The 20,873-nt window shown below is 66.4% G+C and overlaps 1 protein-coding gene across 5 annotated transcripts; it reads right to left on the bottom strand.

Annotated features, from left to right (window-relative positions):
• Positions 1-482: 482 nt before the first annotated feature.
• Positions 483-19,923, bottom strand: LOC130160050 (signal transducer and activator of transcription 5B). 5 transcript variants are annotated; one of them, XM_056362238.1, is made up of 19 exons: positions 19,903-19,923; positions 6,667-6,804; positions 6,368-6,524; positions 6,199-6,288; positions 5,845-6,019; positions 5,638-5,768; positions 5,411-5,562; positions 5,184-5,339; positions 4,902-5,081; positions 4,678-4,765; positions 4,435-4,557; positions 4,202-4,294; positions 3,849-4,055; positions 3,326-3,420; positions 3,126-3,256; positions 2,216-2,386; positions 1,956-2,007; positions 1,468-1,575; positions 483-1,398 (listed from the first exon to the last, which is right to left on the bottom strand). In XM_056362238.1, exons 2-19 carry the CDS (start codon positions 6,792-6,794, stop codon positions 1,272-1,274), a joined length of 2,364 nt encoding a protein of 787 aa, XP_056218213.1. In that variant the 5' UTR covers positions 6,795-6,804; positions 19,903-19,923; the 3' UTR covers positions 483-1,271. The 5 variants fall into 5 exon arrangements, with proteins under 5 accessions (XP_056218213.1, XP_056218210.1, XP_056218214.1 ...); XM_056362235.1 differs by lacking the exon at positions 19,903-19,923 and adding an exon at positions 18,488-18,639; XM_056362239.1 differs by lacking the exon at positions 19,903-19,923 and adding an exon at positions 18,488-18,639 and having other exon boundaries at positions 2,231-2,386.
• Between the last annotated feature and the right edge of the window lie 950 nt (positions 19,924-20,873).

The following is a 20,873-nucleotide window of genomic DNA, read 5'->3' as shown; positions in this document are numbered from 1 at the left end:
CCGTCAGCTCCGCCTTGGGGGTTTATTTTCACTTTCTCCTTTCTACAAAAAAACCCCACCCCAATCAAAGAACGATGCGCCCCTCTCCACCCCCACCCCCCACCAGAGAATTAAATCGCAGTTAAAACCCAAGGACACCCCCACCCCCCGCTCTCCATGCGTCGGCAAGAAAAAACTCCTTCTTGTAAGGAATTTTGTTTGTGTTTGGCTTTGCTTTTTCCCCGGGAAAACGCCCCCCCCCCCCCATCCCCCGGGCACCTCCCGCTTCCCTCCCCCCCCACCAAGGACCTGCCCTGCCGCTGCACTGAGGGAGGTGGGGGGGCCACGGACCCCAACCCTGTGCCTGGCCCCAGGGCGCTGCTCCCCTGCTGTGCAGCATCCAGAGCTTGGGGGGGGGCGGTTCCCACTCGCCCCCCGCCCCCCTCAGGCTCAGGGCACGCAGGGAACTGCCTCCTCCCCAAGACACACGTGAAACCCAGAGCTTTTGTGATAAAAAAATAGTCCGTGCTTTATTTACTCTGTGGTAGAAAAATAACATGGCCAGGACCCCAGAGCTTCCCAGCCAGGGTGAGGCTGGGGGGGGGGGGGGGCAGAGGGCTCTGCTCCCCCCAGACTGCCCGCACTGCCCGGCCGCCCTCGCTGGGTGCCCTTGCGCCCTGCCTCCCTCGTGCTGCGCTGGCTCCGGAGGGGGGACACCAAGGCTGGGAGCTGAAGGGGCTCCCACATCCCTGGGGGGGGGGCAAAGGAGGAGACGAGGTCCAGCAAGGGACCCCACTGCTGTGGAGCAAAGCGCCAGCACGAGCCGGGGTGGGAACCCCAGGCAAACCCACCCCCACCCCTCCACCCCATGCCGGAGCCCGGTGCACCCACACATCTCCTGGGAACAGAGCCACGGGGTAGAACAAGAAGGCGACACGTACATTCTTAGTGACGACTGCGAAAGCGAACCTGAGGCCGATGCCGCGGCCCCCGCCCCAGGCAGCCCCTCGGCAGGGAGCGGGGGGGCCGCAGGGCCGGTGCTTGCAGAAGCGGAAAGCCGAAGCTGGGCTTCTTAGAAGGAACATACAGGAAAACCATACGACAAATCCGCTGCCGTTTATACAAGGGCATAAACACCAAAGAGCTGGACGTCAGCCTGCGTTTTGGGGCAGCACAGAGCAAATCTCCGGGGCAGGGCCCACCCGCCGCCCCCCACCCCCCACCCCGGCACAGAGACACGAACACAGCACAGTCCCCGCAGCGCCGGGACCGGGGAGCCGGGCGCCCGCCCATCACGACTGGGCATGGGGGATCCACTGACTGTCCATGGGGCGCCGCAGCAGCTCCTCCACATGCCTCGCCACATCGATGGTGTCGTCCAAGTCGAAGTCACCCTCAGGTTCCAGCACGGTGTCGGGGCTGCGGGAGGCAGGGGGTGAGGGGGGCCAGCACCCGTGGCAGGACGGGGACGGGGGACGTGATACCTACTTCTGGGTGTACATGTTGAAATGGGGCTGGGAGCAGACAGCAGGCGAGGGAGCCTGGTCCATGTAGGTGGCCCCTCCGGGGGCAGAATCGCCTGACGCGCTGACAAACCTGTGGGGACAGGGGGCTCTGAGACAGGCTGCCCGGGGGTGAAGCTGCACTCCAGGAACACCCACCGCCTCCCAAGGGGCACCTCCTGAGGCTGGCAGGGTGCAGGCAGGGGACCCAAACCCCACACCCACAAACAGCAACAATCTGCAGGGTCCCCAGCCCCTTGGGTGGCTGCACAGTGAGGGGGGGGGTCGCCACCTTCCAAAGGAACACAGCCCAGCCCTGCCTCAGCCCCACACCCCTCTGCGCCCAGCACCAGCTCAGCACCAATGTGGCTGTTGGTGGTGCTGGAGCCTGACAGCCGAGGTGCCCTGGGCTGCTGGCCACCCCAACCAGCTCACCAGGGACGATCCCATGGGACCACGCGGGGTGTGACTTACTCTGGCACTACTTGCTTGATCTGTGGCTTCACATATCCATCCACGGCTTTAGCTAGAGGAAAGAAGGCAGCACTAAGGCCCTGAGCTGTTGGTGCGTGCCACAAGCCTGCGGCGGGGCTGGGGGCTCATGCACGGCCAGCTGCAGAGCCCTTGGGGGGCTGGATGCGGCCCCAGGACAGAGGGACGCTGTGAGCATCGGCTCCACCCTGGACAGATGCACAAAGGAGAGGGACATGTTGGGGGTGAAGGGGCAGCGCTACCTGGCGTGGACTCACAGAGAACCGGCGTGTAGTACTTGGAGAAAACCTCATCCTTGGGCCGGTCAGGGAACACGTAGATGAGGTAACTGAGGTCCCCGAGGCGGTCAGCCAGGGAGCGGATGGAGAAATCCCTGGTGGTGAAAGGCATCAGGTTCCAGAACATTCTCTCGGCTGGAAGACAAGAGCGAGGGCTGTGGTGGTGCCCAGAGCCATCAGCAGCTCCTGGTCCCGCTCCGGCCGTGGGCTGTGAGGTTACATCAAATGTCAAGACAGCATTTCCCACGCTGCATCCCTCCCCCGGCAACATTTAAGGACAAAACGCAGGTCGCCAGAAAACAGCTTCAGCCAGGTAGCACAGCAAGATCAACGCAGGTCTGGGAATCATCCAGACACGGCAGGGGGAGGGGGGCCAGGTCCCCCCCAGCTCAGGGGGCTCCACAGGGCTCCTTGGCCAGGTGACCCTCCGAAGGATGCTCTCACAAAGAACAGTAATGAGCAGAATTGCTGCAGGGGGTCAGGTAACCCATGCAAACCACGTGCACCGGGAAGCACCGCGGAGTCGCTGCGTTCCACACAGCCCCACGGGAGTCCCCACGGTCCGGCTGGACGGTTTAGCCCAGTCCCTCCTTGCTACCAACACCAGCGCTCAGGCTGGACGCGGCCGTGGCTGCAGCGAGCGATGGCAGCACCGCTCCCCGAAGGGCAGCCACGGCATTCCTGCGGGCTCCCGCGCTCGCCGCTTTCCCGAGGAAGGCTCCTGGCATGCCCAGCCCTGGCAGTGCCGGGGCTCAGCCAAGACAGCAGGTGCCGGAGGAGCTGCAACCAGCCCCGTGGGCACAAGACGGCAAAGTCCCAGAATGGGGCCAGGGACAGTGGGGCTGGGGGGTGCCAGCTCCTGGCACACACTCACAGGAGTCAAACTTCCACGCGATGGTGATGCCACCGATCTCCGAGTCACTGAACCGCAGAAGGAAGGTCCCGTCGGGCTTGTTGATGAGCAGGTCGTGCGCCTGCTGCTTGTTGACGAAGCCCAGGATGGCCCTAGGCAGAGCAGGGCCGTCAGGGCCAGGGGGCTCGGGGCCAGGGGGCACAGGGCAGGGCGGCTCTTACCCGTCGTTCCAGTGCGGCTTCAGATGCTTCTTCAGCACCTCCATGACCCCATCAAACCACTGCCAGAAGGTGTAATTTCTCCCGGGCAGGTTTTCCTGTTGAAATAAATCCCCAGAAAATGAGCCTTCAGCCTCAGAGCTGCTGTTAAACAGCACAAGCGTTTGGTGCAGCAGGGACTCGGGGACCCGGCCAGCCGGACACCCGCCAGTGCTGCCAAACCCAGCCCGGGTCAGCCCAGCCCGGCAGCACAGTCCCAGCAAGGTCTCCCTGAGGACACAGACCCCGTCCGTGGGCCCTACAGCACCCCGTGTCCCTCCAAGCAAGGAAGGGGACCTCCCCCACCCCGCTGCAGCAAACAGCCGTCCCGTTTTTGCATTACTCCAGGAAGAAACAGCTCCTCGGGATGGGGGTGCCCCATCCAGCCCCCCGGCATGAGCACTGGTACCGCAGGTGTAGAAACCCCCCTGCCCCGGCACGGCAGGACCCCAGGGCTCCGCAGCTCTCCCAGCACAGAGCTGCTCACCCGGTTGAACTGGGACCAGGACACCGTGGTGCTGCTGTAGTCCTCCAGGTGGGAGCTGGTGCTGTTGAAGAGCTTCTGTGCCAGGAACACCAGATTCTCCTTGGTCAGCCCGCGGCTGCTCTGCACCTCCGCCTTGAACTTCATGTTGAGCGCCTCGCAGAGCTGCGGCCACTGCACCTTGTCGGGCACGGCGAAGGGCACGCGGCCCTGGCGGGGGGGCACGGAGCAGGGTCAGCACTGAGCTCTGCCTGCTGCCTCCAGGCATGGCCCCGCCAGGAGACCGAGCCCGACTCCTGCAGCCCCCCCGGGGCAGACGGACCCCATCCTGACCCCACCACGGCACTGGCACTCACAGGCTCAGCAAAGGCGTTGTCCCAGAGCACGGTGGCCGTGGCGTTGTTGTCCTGGCTCCCATGCACGATCACCACCACGGGCAAGGACAGCGTCTACCGGGAGTAAGGAGACCGGGGTGGGCTGCAGGGCACTGCCGGCACATCACCCACGGGCACCCTGTGGGCCCAGCCCCACACCCGTGGGCACGGTGCCTGTTGCTCGCCTGCACAGGGGACGCGGCTGGTGGCTTTACCTTCACCTGGAAGACCAGCTCGTTGCCACCAACACTGAACTGCGACTCAAAGAGGATGGTGAACTTCTCCTCCGTCACCGACTCAGCCCCGCGGCGGTCTGAGCGCTTGATCCGCTTCAGGGACTGCAGGGACATGAGGGGTGAGCACAGGGGGACAGATGGGGACACAGCAGGGGGACAGACAGGGACACAAGGGAACAGGAGGGCGGGCATGAGCGCTGGGGGGGAGCCAGCGGTGCTCACCATGTTGCGGAAGTGGGCGCTGAGCGTCCCCGTGGCCTGGTGATACTCCATCACGCAGCAGTTGTTGAGGATCTCCCCGCTGCTCTCACTGCCACGGGGATGCACAGGGTCAGGGGGACCCCCAGGGCTGGGAGCCCCCCCACGCCCCCAGCTCCAGGTCCTGTTCCCCACTGCCTCGGCAGCCCCGGCCCCCCGCAGCACCCCCCAGCCCCCCCAGGCATTACTTGCGGGTGCTCTCGTTCTTCAGCAGGGCCTTGGCTTGCTGCTCGCTGATGATGGTGGCCTTCACCTGGGGGGGGTTCATGTGCACGTTCAGCTTCCCCCCCACCAGGAGCCGCACAGTGGCTGCGAACTTGGTCTGTGTCTTCAGCACCTGGGGGGGCTGCTTCTCGATGATGAAGGTGCTGGGGGGGCACAGGGATCAGGGGCAGGCAGGCAGAGCAAGCCCAGCCCGGCCCCCCCCCCGGCTGCTGGGTGCCTCAGCCACGCCGGGCCCCCACCGCTACCTGGTCACCAGGGCAGAGATGATGTCGGTGATGGTGCCGTTCAGCTCTGACAGCATCTCCTCCACCGGGCCAGGGATCGGCAGCTGCTGGCACAAGTGCTCGGCCCGGCGGATCTGCTGTCGGTTCTGCCAGATGATCTCTGCCAGCTTCTCGCACCTGGGGGAAGAGGGGCTCAGCACCGTGCTGGGGCACAGCACCCCCCAGGCACAGCCAGCACCGGCACCCACCAGGTCTGCAGCACATCCAGGGTGCCCTCGGGGGGACCCCCATTCCCCGCTAGCTGCTGCCGACGCTTCCACTGGATCAGCTCATCATCCAGGATGGTCGTTTGCTGCTTGCGCAGCAGCTGCAGCGTCTTCTGGTGCTTTTCAGCCAGGTCCTGCGAGGCAGGACGGTGTTACAGGGCGCGGGGACGGCGGCACAGCTGGCGTGGGGACGGAGTGGTGGCACTCACCACGCGGTACTGCTGTAGTGTCTGGGCCTCCCGGTGCAGCCAAGCCTCCAGCGACGCCTTCTTCTGCTGCAGTGTCGTCTCCCGTGACAGGCGCTCCTGGGGGCCCAGCTGGGAGAGCTGGGAGAACTGGGCTGGGGGGATGGGGCGTGGTGTTAGGGCTGGCACCGCCAGCACCCCGGCCCTGTCACCCCCCGGCCCTCTCCCCACCTTGGAGACGCATGTTCTCCTGGTACTGGATGATGAAGTACTCCTGTGTCTGCTGCAGCTTCTTGAGCTCGTTCTCAGAGTCCTGCGTGATGAGCCGCAGCTCCTCGAAGGTCTGGTTGATCTGCAGGTGCTTCTGGGACATGGCATCCACCAGGGAGCCAGCTGGCGAGGGGCTCTGCAGAGGGCACGGGGAGCTCTCAGCACGGCAAGGGGACCCTCCCCAGCCCCCTGGGTGCTGGAGGCATCGGGCACCCAGAGCACCCTGTGCCTCGGGGCTGCTCCCATCACCCGGTGCTGGAGCCCTTGAGCATCCTGTGGGACCTGCTGCCTTGCCCCTACACGGCCCCTACTCACATTATTCGCCTCCCGCACCAGCCGCTGCTCGTGGTAGAGGATGTGCCGGATGCAGCGCACCAGCTCCATGGGGCACCGGTCGTACGTGTTCTGCAGGGAGAGCACAGCTTGAGCCAGGCGCGGGGCAGGGACACAGCCCCACAGCCCGTACCCGTGGCCCCCCACTCACCTGCAGCTGCGTGGCATAGTGCCCTAGCTTGATCTTCAGCAGGAAGCCGTCTTCGCCCACTTGGTGGTCTGCCTTCTTCTGCAGCTCCTGGATCAGCCCCTCCAGCAGCTGTGTCGCCTTCACGTTCTCCTGCGGGTTCTCGAGGTCGATGGAGTCCCTGCGTGCACCGAGCAGAGCAGCGGCTTCAGGGCAGCCCCGACCCTGCACGGGGGGTCGCTGGCAGAGGGGGGCACCCGCTGGCGCCCCAGGGGTGGGTGCTGCCAAGCCCAGCATCCCCCACGGGAACCCTGCTGACCTACCATGCCTGGCTCTCGATCCACTGCGAGAGGTAGTGCCGCACCTCAATGGGAAAGTGCTGCCCGTAGAGTGCCTGCATCTGCCGCAGGGCTTCGCCCTGGAGCTGCTGCGCCTGGATCCACACCGCCATGGCTCACCACCTGCCGGGGAGACCGGCTGTCAGGGCGCCGCAGCCGGGTGCTGCAGCGTGGGTGGGGGTCCAGCCCTGGCTGGCCCCGCGAGCCCTTTGCCAGAGCCTCCGGGTTCCCGGAGCCTTTTGCTGGAGCCTCCGGGTTCTCCGGTACTGCCGGAGCCGCCTCCAGCTGACGAAAGAAGGGGTGTGGGAGGCAGGGGACCCCAGCTCTGAGTCAACCCCTCATTTCTAGGAAGAGCCCTGGGGGGGGTCCGGGACCATGAACACGCCTCTGCGCTGCCTCTCCACATGGTAATCATTTCCCCTTGCTGCGCCGCGGGATCGCAGCCATCGCTGGCCACGCAAATGAGGAAACAGGGCCAGGGGGAGGGCTGGTGAGAAATGCATGGTGACGCAGAGTGGAGGCCCCCCCTGCGCTCCCCCATGCTCTGCCCACACCCTGGCAGCGCTGGCAGGCAGATGGGCAAGAGCAGACCCTGCCCCGAGGGCCCACATGGCACCGCAGCCCCCAGCCGGTCCCCGGTCCTGCGGCCACCGGTGCCAGGGGAGACACCAACGGAGCTTCACAAAGCAAGTTCTGGGGTGGCTCTGGCTCCGTGCAGGAACGCTGCCGGATCCCACCCGCCACGCGGCTCCGGTGCCCTGGCTCAGGCAGGGAGAAAGGACAGGCAGGGAGAAAGGACAGGCAGGGATGGCACCTATAAAAAGCTGGTGTCCCCTGCCGCAGTTATGTCTGACGGGGCCTGGAAAAACAACTGGGTGGTCAACTCTTCAAGGGTGATGCGATGGGGAGCGATCAGGGAGGGCCAGGGGGGTCACGGCCATCTCCAAGCTGAGGATGCAGCAATAAATACCATTTACACACACTCGCGCTGAAACCACCTGGGATTTGGTAACCTGGGAGGTGCCAGGCAGGAGTGCGAGACCTTGGGCTGTGTCCCAGGGCTGGTGACCAGGATGGCATCCAGTAACTGCACTGGCTGGTGACAAGCAGAGGGAGCCAGGGACCGGGGCAGGGGGGGTGTCTTGTGCCTCCCTCCCTCCCCAAAGTGCTTTGTTCAGCCTCAGAAAAACCCAGCAGCTGAGGGGCTCTGAAAGCAGCCGGTGCCACCCCACGGGCAGGGGCACACGCTGGGGGACGGCGGCAGCAGGTCCAAGCGGAGCAGCCACGGCCGGAGCCCTTGAGCCCTGCGCAGGAAGAGGAACAGTAACCAAGAGTTGGCTAAAAATGAATTTTTCCTCTATAAAAAGGGAGGAACATTTCCACATTCACAGAAATCACCGAGTTGGAAATCCTGCTGGCAAGGAGGGGCCTGAGGAGGCATAAAAAGGCAGGCGAGGAGGGGAAGGGAAGGCAGGATGGCCAACAGCGGGACGTACGCTGGCAGTTAGAAATTGTGGACGCTTGATAAGGGGCATCGGTAAGAACCACTGCCCTGGCGGAGCCGAGGAGAGCGGCCACGGCCGTGCCGGTGCCACCGTTACCACCAACGGCCAAAGTCCCCGGAGCAGCAGGGTCGTCCGCACGGACACAAAGCAAACACTGCCCTGCTTATTGAGAAAATGGTGATCTCTTCCCATCTCGCGGTGACAAAACACTTCCTATTCCACTCCAGCGTGTTGTTAAGCAACGAGTCTCAGGCTGCGGCTGCGGCGAGGCGGCAGACACCACACTCAGCCAGCACTGGCCTGTGAGCAGGAGCACAAGCATCACTGCCAGGGCGCCCAGGGGAAGGCGAGCCAGCGTTACCATCAGCCTTTCCAAGGGGACCGTGCAGCAGTGACGGTGGCATGGCTCACCTGGTGCGTGCCGCGACCAAAGGCAGGGCCGTCCCTGGGGCCACAGCACCCCCGCGGGTAAGCAAGCCCCGTGCCAGAGGCTTGGACAGGACCTCCATGGGCATAACCAATGCAACAGCCGGCGTTCCTCCAAGCACCTCGTTTTTGACTCCCATGCCTCACCTGTGGATTGACAAACCAAACCTCCCCGAGGGCCACGGGGCACCCCAAGCACCCCAGTACAAATCACCGGTGCCACCTTCCATGAGCAAACGAGGCTTTCCAGCCATGCAAGGCTGGGGCAACAGCTCTGCTTCAGCAAGAGGTACAGCACCAGGGTCCCACCGCGCAGCCAGAGCCACAGCTGCTGGCCCTTCCAGGCAGCCCTGCACTCCTGCGCCCAGCTGGCTGCTGGCACCCAGTGCTCTGGCTTGGTGCATGCCCAGCACCACGCTCCTCGGCAGCATCCCCGGCTGCCCCAGGCGAGCGCTCACAGGGACCCCCTTGGAGCCTTGGGACGGTCGCACCGCCATGCCCAAGGACCAGCCCCCTCCTCACACTCCTGCCACCAGTGCATCACGCTGGCCCTGCTCATTTAGCTCAGACAACCTCTCCAGGGTCAGGTGGCCCGGGCTTGCTCGAGCCCACTGGCATTCACCTCCCCCAGCACCATTCCCGGCACAGGCTGCAGCTCCCGCACCCCAGCGGGGATGGGCAGCATCACGCGTTGGCATGGGTCAGCCGTGCTGAGCCGCTGGCCACACACGCACACTCAAACAACTGCAAGAGACAGATAATTGCAGTGGTTTAAGTACTTTGCATTTACTTGCTGGCAGCGAGCTACAACCCACCCATTACTGCGGCTCGGTTAACCAGCAGCAGCTCAACAAGCCACAGCAACGCACTCACCGGTGACTTACCGCCTGCGAAGCGGCACATGCGGCAGCTTCCCAGAGGTAGGACAAGTGCCATGGAAAGGGACCCCAGCCCCACAGGGACAGCAGGGGCAGAGGAGGCGCAGAGGGAGGGGCGACACTGGTCATCATTGCTTCTGCATCTGATGGCCCCACTCCCAATGGGAAGGCACCACCGAACCAGCCGTGAAATGGGTGAAACCCCCCCAAAAGGGGCTCTCAAAGGGCCTGAGGCAGCAGCAGGGGAGAGGATGGGCAGGGGGAGGTGGGCAGCACCGCTGGGGCCGGTGGCAGCCAGGGGACCCGATGTGACCACACTGTCAGGAGCAGTGGCAGGTCCCGGCTGGGGCAACAAGCTGGCGCCAGCGCTAGGTCCCAAGCTGCAGGGAAGCCAGAGCGTGTCTGCGGGCAGACAAAAGGAGGGAAATGCCTCACAGGGCGAGGCCGGCCGCAGCGCCTTCCCATGTGCCGCCGGCACGGCAAAGCTCAGGCACAGGCAGCGCCCGCCCAGGGGCCAGCACACGCACTGCCATGGCATGCTCACAGGATGCTCACAGGATGCTCACAGGATGCTCACCACACGCAGCCGTGGGATGCTCGCGGCACACAGCCACCCTGGGAACCTCCTCACGGGCAGGACACCCCTACTCTGGTGGTCCTTGCCTTTGTCCCTTGCCCTGCAGAGCCAGACAGGGGCCAAGAGCCAGGCAAAGCTCGGGGGGGGGGGGGCGGGCAGGGCAAAGGGCTCTGGCCATAACCCTCCCCACTCCCGCACATGTGCCCCACGCAGCCCCTCCGCCATGGCATCTCCCGCACTGCCCTTCGCCTGGTGCTCTCCCAGCTCGGGGGTCTCCAGCACGGTGCGCTGCCCTGGGCTGGGGCACGGTGCATGTGCCCGGTGCTGGGCTCCGGCAGGCACCAGCCCTGCACCCGCTGCGGCTGCCTCCTCCAGCCGCAGTAAACACACGGCACGTGGTTTCTCGGCACCTCCGGGAGACCGCGATCGCTTCCAGGTCAGAGCCGGCCTTGCTGGCGGCTGGACCCTGCACACCCAGCACCAGTGCTGCCGGGGGGCTCCCATCCTGCCCCAGCCACCGCTGCTCCCCCCCGGCAGCAGGGTATCCCGCATCCCCCAAGAACGGCATGTCCCAGGCAGGGTCCCTCCAGGGCAGGATCCGGCCCCCAGCCAGGCCCCGGGAATGGCGGTGCTGGCAGCCGATAGCACAGAAAGGCTCCGGTTTCCCCAACACACACAGCACCCCCGCTGCCCGCACCGGCTCACCCCAGGGAGCCCCTGGGCAGCGCGATGGTCCCGCTCAGCTGGACCCCCACCAAGGGGTCCCCCAGCTCAGCCCCCCCTCACCCTTGAGCAGGCAGCAAGCACCCCTGTGCACCATGTCCTGCCCCACGGGGGGGGGGGGGGGCAGGGGCACAGAGGGCTCCGCACCCACCCGACGGCCCCGAAGCCCCAGGGTTGGCTCAGCACCATCCCCAGCTCCTTCAGGGCACAGGACCCACAGCCCCAGCTGGGTGCGGGGTGCCCCGTCCCACAGCTGCACTCACCCGGGGTCGGGCACCGCTCTGCCCCACGCACCGCTCCGGCGTCCGGGCACCGGGGCAGCGTGGCCGCGGCTGCAGGCAGGTGCTGCCGGCACAGCCAGGCTCCCGGGGCGGCCGTTTCGCAGCCTGCGCGCTACAGGAAGGAGCAGAAAGCAGCTATTTCCTTCCAAAATGTCAGCTGCCTGCGCAGGGCAGCCAGCCCCGGCTGCCAGCAGCTTCCTCCGCCACCGCTGCACGCGTGGTGCCCGCCGAGGGAGCGGGGACAGCACCCCCCGTGTGCCCAGCCCCGCACCCCCTCCCTGGTGCCGGAGCCAGGCACAGCCTCTGCCCCCAGTGGGTCGGCAGGGCTGACCCCCACCAAGTCCCCCCAGCAGCTCAGGATGGGACCCCAGGGACTGATGGAGGAGCTCAGCATGGGGAAAGATGGGACAGACTCACCTGCACCCCCCCACTCCATTCACACCCCCCCAGCACACGGCACTGGGAACACCAGGGTGCTGCCAAGCAGCCCCCAGACCCCCTGGCCCCACTCAGAGCTGCTGGCCAGGGCTGGTGGTACCGGGGTACGGTGGAGCCGGTGTGGAGGGCCATGGTGCTGGGAACTGGGGGGGCGGGGCGGGGGTTGCCCATTTTACGCCTGCCTGTGGTTTCCAGCTTTTGGCTGGGAGGAGGTGGCGCCCACCCGGTGAGGGAGGCGAGCTCTTTCTAGAAGCTCAAGGCTTTGATGGGTTTTGTCTGTCTCAGAAGAGCGGCGGCAGCCGATGGCTTCGCCCCGGCAGCATCGGGGAGGAGGCTGCCAGCCACCCCCAGCCCGCCAGAGCCCCCAGCCCACGGTGGAAACTGCCAGGGCCGGGTGCCAAGGGCTCACGGAAGAGGCACGGCCAGCTCTGGGAACACAACGTGCCCCCCCGAGGGCAGAGGTGATGGGGAGGCAGAGCTGCGATGGGCAGTGCCGGGACCAGCCGGGGTTCCCGGCAGCTTGGAGAGTCAAAAATGGAGAACTGGCACCCTTACAGGAACAAGGGAACCCCACGTGTGGGCTGACGCTGCCGGGGGGAGAAACCAGCCCCACAGGCAGGTAGAGATGCCCCAGCCCAGGACAGGCACTGCTGGGGGGTGGGCGAGGGTGAGGGGCTGCCTGCAGCCCACGGGCCTGGGGCTGTACCTGCCCACCAGCATTTGCCACCCTCGGGAAAGGTTTTTCTCCTCTCTTCAGATTTTCCCTTCCAACCACAGAGGCCCAGAAACCTGCGTCAAACCAAAACCACCAAAATACCCAACGAAATCCCAGAAAAATCCCTCAAATCCAGGGGCTGGGACCACGAGAGAAATCCACCCCAGTGCACCAAGAGCCGCGCCGGGGCAGCCGCAGCCAGACACAGGCGCTGCCCTGGCACGGGTGGGATCTGCTCCGATGCCGAGCACGGAGCAGCACCGGCACGACCCAGGTCCCCACAGCAAAGCAGGGGGGCCACGGCCATGCTGCCACCCCCTAGCCAAGCTCAGCGGGTGCCCAGGACCACCCGCCCAGCCCCGGCACAATGAGCCAGCTGTGCCGGACCCCATAGAGGCTGGGCTGGAGGCTCCGGCCGCACGGGAACAACGGGGGCTTGTCTGGGCACTGGGGGGGCTGGGGGCCGAGCAGGGCAGCGCAGCGCAGGCAGCCTGCCCACCCAGATGGATGCAGGCAGCCAGTGGCGGAGCAGGAGCCAGGCAGGGGTGGACAGGACACACCGTGCAGCCACACGGACAGAGCCAAGTGCCCACCTGGCCCCCATGGGCACGAGTCTGGCACGGATCTCACGGGACACCCTCCGCAGGGAGCCCCGTCCCCGCCAGCGCTGGTGCTACCCCCACCATAAGGCCACAGACAGGATTAAGAGAGACCTGGGCAGAGCTTTAATTACTCCAGGCTCCCTGGGGCCGAGCAGCCGAATTAACCGGCTGTGGGGCTTATGTGGCAGGGAGCTGCTGGATCCAACACCTCGGGGTCCTGGGGCTTCCCGCAGGGCTCGGTGGGGGAATCCTGGGGTGGGTGTGGAGCTGCTGCCCACCCACAGCATCCCAGCTCTGGGCAGGTACCGTCCCTCGCCCGGGAGGGGATGCGCAGCCACCATGTGCCATGGCACTTGATGAAATATTTTTCCTCCACAATAATAATAACCCACCCCAACCCGCCGTAACGCAGCGCTGAGGGTGAAGCACTGGCCCGCAGGAGGTGCGGCACCCAGGGACTCCCACACCGCCCTCGCCCCCCAGTCCAGCCCCACGGCGAGGGTCTGACCCCGGTCCCCCTCCTCCATCCCCAGAGGGAAGAAGCATCGCCCCAGAGGCAGCCCTGGGGAGGGGCTGGGAGGTGACAGGATCCCAGCAAACCCAGGCAGATCTGGGACAAGGGAGAAGCCCCCACACCCCACCAGCCGGTTCATCCCTGTGCTGCCCCTTCCAACAAAACCTGCCAAGCAGAAGGGCCACCTCCCGGGGACACTGAGGACACCCCAGCACAGCCCCGGGGTCCCACAGGTCCCCCGCCAGCCCATGGCACCGAGGCCACCTCCAGCGCAGCCCCGAGCTCACTGCTAATCCCCGCTCAGACCAGCACCAGCCCCGGAGGGATGGACCGGTCAGAAGGGCCCGAGGATTAAGCTCATTTCAGCAGCGAATTAGTCGTGATTGGGGTCTGAAGACACAATTTCATTTTATCTGCCACGCTCCAGCGAGCGCACACAATCGCCCTAATCCAGGCCAGGCTGGATTTGCAGAGCAGGACCCAGGTGGGAGACGCGGGCGGCGCAGGCACCGACGGCACCGCTCCAGCTGCGTCCATCCCCAATGCCACGCTGCTGATCCCTGCGCGGCACAGGAGACGGCACGGGAGCCTCCCCCACCGCTGGCACGGCCATCCCATGGGACCAGCCCAGTTGGCACGCCATGGCACGGGCACCTGGGGCAGGACAGGGACCGCTGGCAAGCAGGGACAGAGGGACACCAGCTGGGCAAGACAGCGCAGGGTATGTGCAGCGCTTGCAGTGCAGACCCTCACACCTTCATCTTTGGCAGCAAACGCCAACCGTGGGCCGTGAGCACCCAGGTGGGCACAAGGATGCTCGAGCAACAGGGACACTGGGTGCTGCCCTGCGCCTGCCACCACGGAGCCTGGGAAAACGCCCGCACCACTCTGCCTTGCCAGCCCTTCGCAGACATCCCAGCCCAGCAGCACCCTGTCGCCGGTGTGGGACAGGCGGGTCCCCCCACAGCCCCCATGGCGCTTTGCCCCTCCAGGCCATCTGCAGCCGCTGGGCACCGGGGTTCATGCCCCAGCAGCTGCTCCGTGCTGGGAGATGCTCTCGCACTGGGTCAGCGGAGCAGAAGGGAGGGAGGGTAAAGCTTTGCCTTCAGAAGAAGGGACACGCAAACACCCGGGGATGGTGGCAGGAGGGGGGACTAGTCAGAATGGGAATCAAAACCCAGAACGCTACTAGTTTCTGCGAAACAGTTGTCATTGAGTGGGTAAACCTCACAGTCAAACCTGGCCAGGGGTTAAACACAGCACTCATCCCCAGTGCACACAAATACATCCTGGGGACGGAGAGCTGGCTTTCGGCTTTCCTCACCCCAGGACGTGCTCCACAGCCCAGGAGCAGCAGCAGCCGCAGGCAGCACTGGGGCAGAGTAGAGCCCCAGCCCCCCGGGGTGCACCGCAAGCACCCCACCGACCCACTGAAGCCTTTCCAAAAGGCTCAGGTGTCTGACGGGTTATAAACGGAACGTGTCAGGCCACGGCAGCTGTGCCACGGAGCTGCAGCCCGAAAGCGCCAAGGCCGCATGTCCACGCTACCAAATAGAACAGAGATCATTTTACAGCTGTTTTAGTCGGTGCAAGGGGCTCAGATATGCCGCCAGTGACAGCTGCCTCTTTCTCTGCTAAAAGCTTTGCAGGCAGCCATCGAGCAAGAGGGATGAAAAGCCAGACAGAGCAGGCACCCAGCACCCAGGCTGCGCTGATGCTGCGCCGGCTCTTCGAGCTCTGCCCCAGCACCAGCCTTTTCCCCAATTCCCTCCCTGGCAGAGCTGCGCTATAAACCAGCATTTACATCTCACAACAACAGGAAGACGTGAAGTTGCAGCGAAAATAGATTGCAAAACTCACCAGTGACTGTTTGAACAGGGAGCGTGTTGTGACCATGTTACGGTTCGGTTATACCACAGCGGCCACCCGAGCCTGGTGAGAAGCTGCCCAGCAGCATATCGCTCCCCGGCGTGGCTGAAAGCAGGAGCTGGCACTAGGGGAAACGCAGGGCACGAAGCGTGCCCACCTGAGACAGCCGGCGCTCCTGGCCCCTCTGGTGCAGCCAGATGGGTGAATTCTGCTTTATCAGCAAGTCAGCTCAGCCCTATCGGCCAGGAAGCTGTGTTCGCATGTGTGCCTCCCCCTCGACATTTCCCAACGAGGCTGGAGAAGCGGCTCACAGCAGCCAGCCTACCTTTTATCAGCCAGCAGATGTTGCTAGAACTGTTGCTGCACGTAAAATTCAGGCATGCCCAGCACCGCCTGGATCCCTGCACCGACCATGCGGTGCCAGGGTAAACACCCCCGCCCCCTTCCTCCCGGGATCAAAACACTTGGGGGTTGCAAAATAGACACCCCATGAAAGGAAAGGCATGCCAGAGAAACATTACAGCTGTCGAGGCTCCGTCTCCCGGAGCATGCTGGAGCCCCAGAGCCAGCAGCCGGCACAGCCTCCCAGGCCGGAGCCGAATCCTGACCTGTCCCGGTGAGGCAGGGACCATCCATCCCCTGCCTGCATCCCGCAGCACGCGCAGCCCCGCCGCTGGCACCACCGCAGCGCGGCTGGCCCCGTAACGCCGAGGCTGCTCCCAGGGCAGCACCCACAGCCTGGCCGGCCAGAGGGACCGCAGCCACCAGCGCAGGTGCCCGGGGGATGCCGACGGGAGGCAGGTCCTGCTGGACCCACACACCACCTGGCTGCACCTGGGCTCCCCGGGGCTGCCGTGAAGCCCGTCGAGCGCAGCCCAGTTTACAGTAATTCCCTGCAAACCAGAAAGTCGTTTCCCAGCTGACGGGGCCGCTTTACTGTACTCAGCACAGCACAGTCACCACTTGCCGCCCCACCGCCCACGCTTGTGAAGGAGTATGAGGAGCAGGGATTTTTCGCTAGCAGAGTATCTGAGTTTTGCTATCACTCAAGCAAGAGCTGGGAAACCCCACGGCGAAGACCTCACAGCCGCGCTGGATTCAGCACTTCCCTCACAGTGAGAGGGGAAGGTGCCTCCAGAGGCTCCGTGACACCCACCGCCGAGCATCCCTGGCTGCAGCTCCCTGTCCCAGTGCCGGTGCCAGCATCTCTCGTCTTGCCCTGAAAGATCGGCCTTGGGACAAGGCAGGAGCACCAGGGCCAGTGAGGTGGCTCTAGCGAGAGCTGCTGGGGTGGGGGTGGGGGGCAAACACCCCCTGGAAGAGGACACTGTGTCAAAGTGCCACAAAACGCAGAATGGGTGACAGAATGGGTGACAGCTGCCCGTCACACCCCGTTCCCAGCCGGGCTCTCCCGTGGCGCCAGGCACGAGCTGTTGGCACCTCTCAACCTGCCCCAGAGCTCCTCCTCCACGTGGCTGCACACGCGGCACTGCACAGCACGGCCCTCCTCGGCCCCAGGGACGGCTGCGAAACCCAGGGGGATGGTCTCCATCTTCACATCCAGCATCACAGGGACCCAGGGAGCCATATCAGGGCAGCTGCCATCCCAACGGCTTCAGGAGCACCAGGGCTTGCTGCAGCCACCCACGGGCAGGTGACCCCAACACCCCCAACGCCTCCCCGTCCCCCAGAGCCACACAGACAGGGCAGAGCCAGCTCGGTTCCAGCCCCCAACCAAACCTCCCTCCAGCGCAGGCTCACTGCGCTGGTGCAGACCCATCAAAGCACGATGGCAAACCAAACCCGCCACCAAGAGAGCACCACAACAGCAGCCAGCCCTCCTGCGCTGGGCTGTGCTCCCCACAATGGGCGCAGAGCCTTCCTCCCAAAGGTGGGGTGCAGGGGGGAGAAGGGGCAAAGCTCGCACGGTGCAGATCCTGCGGAGCACCCCATGGGGCACGCACCAACTGCATCCATGGATGCCAGCCATGAGCCCCAGCGCATGTGCCGCCAGGGACGCGGCTCTGGCCATGGGCAGCTTGCAGGATGAGCCAGCCTGGGGCCAGGGACGTCCTGTGGGGATCCTGGACATCCTGGATCCCCTGTGGGGACCTTGCGTGCCACGTCCGTGCCACGCGACCCTGCACCCCAAACACCTCCACCAAGTCGCTCGTCGTCACTGCCCGCCAGTTTATTTAAGCCGGCGGCCGCAGGCTCCATGCTGCAGCTGCTGGGCACCAGAGACCCACGGCCACTCGGTGTCACGGCGAGGAGCTGCCGGGAGCCTGGCCCGGCCGGAGCTTGGTGGCCGGCTGGGCACAGAGCCCTGACAGCTCCCGTATCCCGCTGGACAGGTGGCCGCGGCTCCCCTGGGCTCGCAGTCACCCGGCAGCACCCCGGCCGGCACACGGGCTGGGTGAAAGGCCACCAGGCGCTGCAGTCCCCTGGGGTGTCCCCGCTCCCCGCCTCGCACGGGGGCACCTTTTCCATCTGCCTCCGACCCTGCCCTGCAGTGCGGAGCTGCGGAGCTCCCCCACCACCACCAGCAAGCGGGACCCCCACTCCCACCGTGCTGCTGGCAGCGGGGTCTCCTGCCTACCCGGGGACCCCCTCCCCGCCTGCCTGGGAGCTCCCCTAACACTGGCTGCCTGGGGACCCCCTCCCCACGCCTGCCTGGGAGCTCCCCCACTCTGCCTGCCCGGGAACACCCCCTACCCCCGGCTGCCTGGGGACCCCCGTCTCATCCCGGCTGCCTGGGGACCCCCCTCCGCACGCACGCCCGGGGCTGGGTCTCCGGGCCACCCCGCCGCCCCGGGACGCGCGGGGCCGGTTTCGGCGCTGCCCCCCCCCCGCAGCAGGGCCGGGCCCCGGGCCGCCGGGGGCGGGAACCAGCCCCGCTCCGCCGGGCGACGAGCGCCCCCGCCCCCGGGACACGCCGCGGCCCCCGGGACGGCCCCGCCGCCCGCCCCCGGCCCGCACGGCGGTCGCGCTAAGCCCGGCCCCCCCCGAGCGCCGGCCCCGCCGCCTGCCCGCGCCCCGGCCCGGCCCGCACCTGCGCGGCCCCCCCGCAGCCAGGCCCCGCCGCGGCGCCCGGCCGCCACTTACGAAACACCCAAAATATTTACCGACGGGCGGCGGGCGGGGAGGGGAGGGGCGGCGCGCCCCGGGCCCGGCCGCCCCCCGCCGCAGGTGCCCCCCCGTCACGGCCCCGGCTCCGCCGCGGGAAAGCGAAAGCGGCCCCGTCCCGGTGCCGGCGGCACCCCCGCGCCCGCCCCTACCTGCGGCCGCGGCGGCGGCTGCGGCTCCGCTGCTCCGGCGGCTCTCGGCGCTCGGCTCCCCGCCGCTCTGCCCCCTCCGGCCGCCGCCAGCCGCCGCCTGCGCCGCCCCCCGCCGCCCGGCCTGGCCCGGCCCGGCCCGGCCCGCGATGCGCCGCCCCCCCCGCGGCACCGCCCCCCGCCCGCCCCCGCCACCGGGTAACGGCCCCGGCCACCGGGCGCGGGCGGAGCCCCAAGCGGCTGCGGGCGCCGGCGGGGCGCAAACCGGCCCCGGCGTCTGGCACCGGGGCAGCCCAGCGCGGCACCGGGCGGCGGTGCCCAAACCGGCCCCGGCGTCTGGCACCCGGGGCAGCCCACCGCAGCACCGGGCCCCGGCGCCAGGGCCCCGGCACAAGGCATGGACGAGAACCCCCCGAGCACCGGGACCCCCCCCTCCGCCCCTCTCCTTTCAGTCTCTGTCCTCGTCACCGGGCTCTTCCCCCATGCCAGCTGCGTGCCAGCCGGCCCCTCTGCCACGCGTCACCGAGGGCCACCGCGCTGCCGTGAAGGCGCGGGCGCTGCCCCTTGCACCCATCCATATTTCTTGATGGTTCCTTGGCGCCGCGCTGGTGGGCCTCGGCTGCCCCCCGCTCACCCCAAGCCCCCCGGGGCAGCGGCCGCGCAGGCTCCTGTGCCTGGGCAGAAAGGGTTTCCCGTGGGAGCCGTCAGTCCAGGGTGGGAAGGGATATCCCACCCCACCGTGATGCCACGCTCCTGCTCCCTCTGCTCCACAGGCTTCTTCCCACCGGGTAACACACCGTGGGCATGCGAGGGGCACGGTGCCGGAGCAGTGCCGCTGGCTGGGGCTGGGCTGGCAGGGGAAGGGTCCCACGCTGCGGGGCCGGTGGGGTCAGCCAGCCCCAGGGGTTCTGCGGGAGCCACCGCCCAAGGTCAGGCAAAGCAGCGTTCCGCCAGCCCAGGGAGCTCCCAGGGTGAGGAGCCTCCAGGAACAGGAGTCACCCAAAAGGTGTGAGCGGCGGTTACGAGCGCGCAGCCACCAGCCACCCTCCCGATGACAGTGTCCCGTCATGTCTCCTCAATCCCCGCACGTCTCTGCCCAGCGCAGCAGCCCCTCAAGCAGGTACATCGCACCGGGGTGCTGCGGCACCGGCCCTGGCAGGAGCACAGCCAGGTTTGGGCAGCGCCGCAGCCAAGGCCCGGGGCTGGTGCCCCGGCATCGCGGGGGTCCATGATCAGCACCTGCCAAGCGCCTGCGGAGCCGGCCCTGGCTGCCCGCACGCGCCTGACCGTGGCTCCCCGGACCCCGGGGTCCCATCGCCTTGTGGCTACAGTACCAGTGGGCGCACACGCGGCTGCGGGGCTGCTTTGTGCTGACTCAGGCCAGCGACTGCCCCGGCTGCTCCGTGTGGAACGCTCACCTCTCCCGTTTGGATCCGGATGCCTCTCCCGCTGCAGGCCCTGCGCTGATGCCGCGAGGTCTGCACTGCCGCCGGGTCCCCAGCGTTGTCACAGCCTCGTGCACCAGCAGGGCAAGCATGCTTGGAGCGAAGGCAGGGGAACGGGCACCAGTGCGTCTCCTTCCCCTGAGCTGCCACATCCCCTGCAAGCTGTAAGGAGACCCAAGGTGCTACCTGCTCCCCTGGGGTCCCCCAAACAGGGATAGGTGGCAGCAGCCACAAGAAAACCTGCCTGAAGGGCTTTTGCACAGCTGCCCACCCACACCAAACGCCTCCTGGGCAGCACCGGCACGCCAGGGCGATGGGGCACCCAGGGCGATGGGGCACCCAGGGTGATGGGGCACCCTGGGCAGTGGCGCAGCGGCAGGGCAGGAAGCAATACTGGGCGTGCTTGTTTCTGCTTGAGTGCTCTCACCAGCCACATGGGATCTCCTGGGCTTTCACTTTCATTACCAGATAATCTTCTGCGGCCTGAAAAAACTCTGCAGGGAAATTCATCTGGTGCAGGGCACCGTCCTGCTCCGGCCTGGGAGAAGCATGGGTGCCCTGCCCACGGCTGGCGAGCACCCAGCGCCAGCCCTGGGAAGCCGGGAGAGCTGGGCTTAGTTCTCCTTGCTCGTGTGCCGGTGCTGGGACAGGATGGTTCTTAGGACAGTTAATGCACTGGCAATTACAAATCGTTTGGCAATTAAGTAAAAGCACAGTCCCAAGTTCTCATGCTCCATATTTTATCTATTGCTTTTGTATTAAAGTCCTTCTTCCTTCAGGAGCGTGCAGCCATGGGAGCTGGCTGGCGGGGAAGTGATGACCCAAGGGTCCTGGCAGGACACCCAAGGACCCTTGTCTGGCCAGCAAAGCCACAGCCTGGCTGGGGTGCCACAGCCTCTGGGGCTCTGCTGCTCAGCCTGACACCCCCAAACAGCCCTTCTCCA

This window comes from Falco biarmicus, chromosome 17, assembly GCF_023638135.1.
Source record: "Falco biarmicus isolate bFalBia1 chromosome 17, bFalBia1.pri, whole genome shotgun sequence".
Lineage (NCBI taxonomy): Eukaryota > Metazoa > Chordata > Aves > Falconiformes > Falconidae > Falco > Falco biarmicus.
Note: the sequence above shows the minus strand (reverse complement) of the source record. Positions and strands in the feature narration are given on the sequence as shown.